Consider the following 7,284-nt stretch of genomic DNA (forward strand, 5'->3'; position numbering starts at 1 on the left):
AGCACTACAAGGATTGGAATCTTACTATGACAGAGATATTATAGCCTATCGCACGTTTTCTATTGGTGTACAAGGTGATAGGAACTATGGAATATATATATATATATATATATATATATATATATATAATGACTTTTGATGACTATTAAGGTAAATACATTGTTTGTTCTGCATCAAAATCTTTTTTGGTAACTATGCCTATTAGTAGTTAGTGCCTTCAGTAGTTAGAATCTTTTATTTAGCTGGCAGTATTGGCGCTCACTGTATTGCAGTAGTTCGAGTAAGGAAGATTTTTGTGAGGTAAGAATTCATGAAAGGTATAGGTTATTGTTAGTCAGGGCCATTCTTTTGTAGGGATTACTGAAAGTCAGATTGCGTTGCGCTAAAAATATTGTGTGTCACTTTAGTGAATGTCTGAGTACGTTCAGTTTTGCTCAGCTGTTTGAAAGTCAAATAACATAAGATGTTTATCAGCACAGTAATTCATTAATTTCTCTAAGGGGACGTGACAACAGTACTTGCAGTGGATCCTGATGCGGCTTGGAATTACTGTGTGATGGTCTGAATAGATGTCCGGCTATTACACATTACGACCCTCTGTCAGCAGTCTCTGTCAGTCAACAGACGAGGTCAGCCTGTACGCTTTTGCGCTGTAGATGTCCCTTCACGTTTTCACGTCACTGTCACATCGGAAACAATTGACCTAGAGATGTTTAGGAGTGTGGAAATCCCCTGTACAGACGCGTGACACAAGTGACACCCAATCACCTGACCACGTTCGAAGTTCATTTTGCTCTCTCACGATGTCTAATGACTACTGGGGTCGCTGATATGGAGTACCTGGCAGTAGGTGGCAGCACAATGCACATAATATGAGAAACGTATGTTTTTGTGAGTGTCCGGATACTTTTGATCGCATAGTGTAATACCGCCACAGTAAAGGTCTCCTTTCTCTTATATTCCAGATCTAGAGCAACATCTCGCAAAAGACTGAGGATCTATTCCGCCGTTACACCCTCTGCTACACAGTAGCATAGTCCGCTCATCTCCACACACCTCCTGCACTGCCAGCTGACGAGACAGTATGGACGCTTGCGTACTTTCCAGATGTCGAGCAGCCCTCCGATGGTGCGCGGCCACCGCTCGCTTGGGGCCGCCCCCGCCGCCTCCTGCGTGGTGCTGCAGGGGGAGCGCCGGCGCGTCTGCTGCCTCAGGGAGGCCATGGCGGCCGCCGCCGCCGTCTGATCGTTGCCGCACCACTGCAGCGCTTCTTGCAACTCCGATGGCCGGCAGCCGTCCCCACCCAGCGGCGGTGCGGCTGGTTGCCCTCTGAAGCACCGAGTGGCCGCCCTCTTCCCAGGACTGCGGCGGGCGTGTACTGTCTGTGAAGTAGCACGGAACGACAGCCGGCCAGTCTACCACATGGAGCAGGCATTTCATCTGTTACAACTTCTCGACGGGTGATCCAATGTGCTACATCGTTGCTGTCTGACAAAAATATAGCTGAATCGCGTGGTAACTAAGCAACCGCTCTATAGGCGCTATGTAATATGTGTTGTGTAAGACTACAGCATACAACAGCGGACATGGGCCCATTTACTCCTCGAACAGAGTGAGCAGTGCCTGGTCCTTACTTTTCCTTTAAGAAGCCCTTCACTACATTGCTAGGAACAGCGCAGAAGAATAAAAAGTCAAGGGAAAATACAAGGTGTATATCGAACGTCATAATACGTGTCAGGGACAAACTAAAAAGTTCTCTATTTTCAACAGTGCCACATAAATAGCCAAATTCCAAGGTCACTGGCGTAGACAAACATTTTTGCAGCACTGGAACACTGATACACAGAAGAATTTCGACGAAAAATATATGGACTGCAACAGAGTGACAAATTTTGGCCAGAATTTTCGGCCGCTCTCTGTAACACCACGGTCGCACAATTAAGCTATGCTCGGATTCTTCCAATGAGACTGCTTACGTCCATGTCCGCCGCCAGTGCGGGCTAAGACATTTGGAATACACTTGCTATATGTTGCCTTGTGTGCCGCATTCGCATGAGGAAAGTTCGAAGAGGTACATTGCGTTCTTGAGTGAACATACCTACATCCAAGCCGTTAAGCTGCTGTGCACATCCTCAGTATGAAGCTCTTCAACCAAGAGGATATGGGAGAATCAGTTAATTCCTCATTCACCTCATATCAATAATGTAAAGAAGCTGCAGAAGAATTTAATGATAACCTGCTTCTGAGTCTTCTGAAATAGCTTCCAACGTTTCTGTGACTCATCACAAGCTTTTTCTTCTCGTCCTGAATTTAAGCCCATTCATGTACGTTACTGAACATCACTTGGCCTCCCTGCGGCCCCACGACAGCGCGTTTTTTTCCAACAGAAGTACCTCCTGCTGCTATACTACCTCCCAGAAAGGTTGTGTAACAGCGTCCAGTACTCATGTCGAAACTATTTTTGTTCATCATTCTGAGAGAAGATAATGGAATACACAAAACATGAAAACTTATAATTTGAAACGTAATTTTTTTTAGGTGCAGTGAACAGTTTATGTTAATGGTAACAAACATTTCGTATGCAATGGGGTAACGCCATTTAAAAGTATCACGTTTCAGGATCATCAGATATGTATTAAAGGAGTGATCTTAAACCAGTTCTCACAGTGTGAAGAAATAGTGCTGATGAGAAAGGGGCAGAAATAATCTGAAATACAAACTGCCGCTAATAATAAATTATTTCTGGTGGGCTAAGTTTTCTGAGAATTCTAGTAATAGACTACAATGTGAATATGGAAGGAGGGCAGAATTTAATTAGTAAACATTCATTGCTGTGTGCAAGTGGAATAATGGTACATAAAATTTGTCAAACTTCAAGTGGGACGAATTGTCATCCAGTGATTTGTCATCATTGTTACTCGTATACAGTTACACAATAAGGAAAACAGTGAGATGTTCAAGTCATTAGATTGCTGCATAAACGGGTTGGTGTGGCAGCCTTTTTTATTTAAAAAAATGTAATATCATATTTTGGGACGTTCTCTTTGTATGGATTTTTGTTGGTTTTCAGTTGTAATTTGTATGGATAGTATCTGCCGAGGATTGATGAAAGGGACAGGAACTGGTAGTTGGCCGTGAATCAAATAAATATAACATATTTCCCATATATAGGACAAGAAATCCATTACATTACTATGTAATTACACTGCGAGTAAGTCGCTCGAAACAGTAACTCCCATAAAATACCTGAGAGTAACCAGCCAGAGCGACCTTAACTGAAATGACGACCTAAAACAATTAATAGGAAAAGCAGATGTCAAACTGATATTCGTCGGAAGAAATGTGATTCATCCACGGAAGAAATGACTTATTACAAAATACTTATTCGACAGATTTTTGTACTTTTATCGTCAGAGTAGGAGCCCAACTAGATTGAATTAATAAAAGAGATACCCCAGATCCAACGAAGACCTTCGCGTTTCGGCATAGAATCGTGTAGCCGGCGCGAGAGCACTCGGCCGAAGGACCACAAACGCCAGTGTAGACTCTACAAGAGAGGCTTTGTGCATCACGTATAGGTTACCGGCTGGAAGTCCGAGAGAGTGTCTTACAGGAACAGTCGGGAAACATATTACTTTCTCCCACATACCCTCTCGCGGAATTACAACAGTGAAATGATTTGATAAATCAGAGGTAATACGATTTACTATCAGTCCTTCTTCCTAAGCGCTATTTGCGAATGGAACAGGGAAGTTGCGATCGAATAGTGGTAATAGAAGTACCCTCCACCACACACCGTAAGGTACCTTGTGAAGGACAAATGTAAATGTTGAAGGTGAGAAACATGTAGTGAATAAGTCCGTAGGAGAAGACAAGGGCCAATATACCGAACGTCTTTTGCCAATACTGTTTCAGAGGAAGATCGCACTGTAGTACCTTCTTTCATTCGTCAGGAGAACGACGAAATAGCTGATGTCGAAATATATTATCATGGGATTGAAAAAAAACTGAAATAGCTTAACAGGTAGAAGGTCACTGGACCTGACGGGATACCAATACGATTGTACATGGCGTATACGAGAAAACCTGCCCATCTCCTAGCAGCACTGTACCGTAAGTGTCTTAAACAGCGAAGGTGTTCTGATTACTGGGTCGTCGAACAGACGACCAAACTAGACTCCTGTATTTCCGACGTCGACTTGTTGTAGAATTTTGGACCATTCTTTATGCTCGCATGTTGTGACGTTTCTGGAAACCGAATATCTTCTTTGTAGAAATCAACATGGGTTCCGCGAAAAGTACGGTAACGTGAAATCCAGATCATTGTTTGTCCAGGAGGTAAAGGTGGTAGAAACGGGCACACATAGGGATGCCGTGTTCCTTGACTTCCTTAAGGCGTTCGATGCAGTTTCGCACTGATGCTTGATTAACTGTACGGAAGAGTTTCTAGCAAACAGAACATAGCATGTCGTTCTGAACTGAGAGAAATCTTGAGAGAAAAAAGTAACTTCGGACGTACCATAAGGGAGTGTTACAGGTCCATTAATTTTCACAATATACAGAGTAATTATAATTAAATTTCGATAAGTAAGCCAATGTAGATGGAAAACTAATTGGGTACCCAACTTTATACGAAAGGTGTTCTGACTGTACGCTGCAGGATTTATTTTAGTGTCGTGACTTGCCCTTAGGCGCCGGTTCTGGTACGGCGACGCATGAGGAAATCGGACTCCAAAGACCGAGGACATGTTGCTTGAACGGCACACGTTACTGTGGTCTGCTTCGCCAATGCGTGATCCTTGCTGTACGGGAAAGACTTGCTGTGAACACAAAAGTTTTGATGAGCGATGGAACTCCACCTCACATTGTTCGTGAAGTCACTCGGTTATTCCGTAATGTAATTGGAGTAAACCGAATCATTGGCTGATTGTTGCAAATTGCATGGCTGCCAAGATTATTAGATTTAAACCCGAGTGATTTCTGGCTATGGGGTTGCCTGAAGGGCAGCGTTTATCGAGGGGATATAGACACATGTTGTAGGTTGAAGATGACTGAAGCGAGGGAGAAAGCCAGCATCCCACCTGAGATGTTTCAGGCAACAACAGAACAATCAATAGCACGATTCCTGGCTGCCGTGGATGCAGACGGTTCTTAAAATCGGCAAAATTTGTGACATGGAACGTACACATGGTCTGCAATAAACAAATGTTACCTTCTCATGTGGGAATTAATATATGTATTTTCCCAATGGTTTATTCGTTATTTCCCTTACACATGTCCTTACAAATGCTTCCACAAAGCTTCACTGTCATACGTTGACTCGTTTCTAATGTAGTCCCTCCCAATAACCACCTTGTGCTTTAAAGACGTAGGAGACAATATTGGAAGTCCGATGAGATATTCCGCGGATGATGCTGTTTTAACAGAGAAGTCGCAAATGAAGAAAATTGTAGCGAAATGCAGAATGACCCGCAGAGGATCAAGGTGTGGTGCAGGGTTGGTGTGTGTGAAATCCTATGGGACTTAACTGCTAAGGTCATCAGTCCCTAAGCGTACACACTACTTAACCTAAATTATCATAAGATCAAACACACACACCCATGCCCGAGGGAGGACTCGAACCTCCACCGCCGCGCGGGATTAGCCGAGCGGTCTTAGGGGCTGCAGTCATAGACTGTGCGGCTGTTCACGGCGGAGGTTGGAGTCCTCCCTCCGGCATGGGTGTGTGTGTTTGTCCTTAGCATAATTTAGGTTAAGTAGTGTGTAAGCTTAGGGACTGATGACCTTAGCATTTAAGTCCCATAAGATATCACACACATTTGAACAATTTGAACCTCCGACGGGACCAGCCGCCCAATCCATGACTGCAGCGCCTTAGACCCCTCAGCGGTGCTGGAAGAGGAAGCGGATCCTGAACACAGACAAATGTTGTGTATTGCACATTCATAGACGAAAAGATCCGTTATTGTCTGATTATACTATTGCTGAACAAACACTTTCAGAAGTTACTTCCATAAAATATCTGGGAGCATGCGTAAGGAGAGGTTTTAAGTGGAAGTACAACATAAAACTAATAGTAGCATAGGTAGATTCCAGACCAATGTTTCTTATGGGGGTCCTCAACAAAGGAGGTATCTTACAAAATCGCCGTTCGATCAACGCTTCAATGTTACTCGTGAGTAAGGGGTCTGTACCAGAGAGGTTTGATAGAGGGAACATAGGAGGTCCAAAGAAGACAAGCGCATTTCGCTGCAGGTTCATTTAGCAAGAACGAAAGAATCAGAAAGATGATCAATCAACTTCTGTGGCAGACGCTGCATCACGGTATGGTTTAGTGTTAAAAGTTTGTAGATCGTAGGTCCCTAGTTAGATCAGTTTGGCTTTAGGATAGAGAGAGGCAATTCTGAAGTAGCGGTTGATAATGGAAGGAAGAACGAAGAAAAATCAAGACACATTCATAGGATTCATTGGCTTGGAAAAAGTGTTCGACAACGTAAAATGGGTCAAGATGTTCGAAATTTTGAGAAAAATAGGGGTAAGCTATCAGGACAGGCTGGTAATATACAATTTATATAATAGCTAAGAGATAATAATAATCGTGGACGATCAAGAACGAAATGCTCGGAATCAAATGGGTGTAAGGCAGGGATGTAGTATTTTGCCCATACTGTTCAATCTGTACATTGAAGAAGCAATGATGGAAATAAAACTAAGGTCCAGGAGTGGAATTAAAATTCAAGGTGAAAGGATATCACTGATAAGATTCGCTGATGACATTGCTATCCTGAGTGAATGTGATCTGCTGAATGGAATGAACAATCTAATTAGTAAAGAATACGGGTTGAGAGTACATCGAAGAAAGACAAAAATAATGAGAAATAGCAGAAATGAGAATAGCGAGAAACTTAACATCAGGACTGATGGTCACGAAGTTGATGAAGTTAAGGAATCTGCTATCTTGGCAGGAAAATAACTAATGAGGGATAGAGCAAGGAGGACATCAAACGCTGACTAGCACTGGCAAAAGAGGCATTCCTTGCCAAGAGAAGTCAACTCGTGTCAAACATAGACCTTTATTTGAGGAAAAAGTTTCTGATAATGTACATTTAGAGCACAGTATCGTATAGATGTGAAACATGGACTGTTCGAAAACCAGAACAGAAGAGAATCAAAGCTTTCGAGATGTGGTGCTGTAGACGAACGTTGAAAATTTGCGACTGGATAAAAGGAGTTTCAGATGTCTTCAATATAAACAAGTGACAGTGACGAGCCGACCGGTGTGGC

The 7,284-nt window shown here is 43.0% G+C and overlaps 1 protein-coding gene across 1 annotated transcript in view; it reads left to right on the forward strand.

Moving 5' to 3' along the window:
* The window catches only part of LOC124710762 (melanopsin-like), a 178,850-nt gene extending 177,605 nt beyond the window's left edge, over nucleotides 1–1,245 (forward strand). The window contains exon 8 of the mRNA XM_047240955.1: nucleotides 1,108–1,245. Within this exon, the coding sequence (XP_047096911.1) occupies nucleotides 1,108–1,245 (138 nt within the window). The remainder of the gene's footprint in view (nucleotides 1–1,107) is intronic.
* The last annotated feature ends 6,039 nt before the right edge of the window (nucleotides 1,246–7,284 follow it).

This window comes from Schistocerca piceifrons, chromosome 1, assembly GCF_021461385.2.
Source record: "Schistocerca piceifrons isolate TAMUIC-IGC-003096 chromosome 1, iqSchPice1.1, whole genome shotgun sequence".
Lineage (NCBI taxonomy): Eukaryota > Metazoa > Arthropoda > Insecta > Orthoptera > Acrididae > Schistocerca > Schistocerca piceifrons.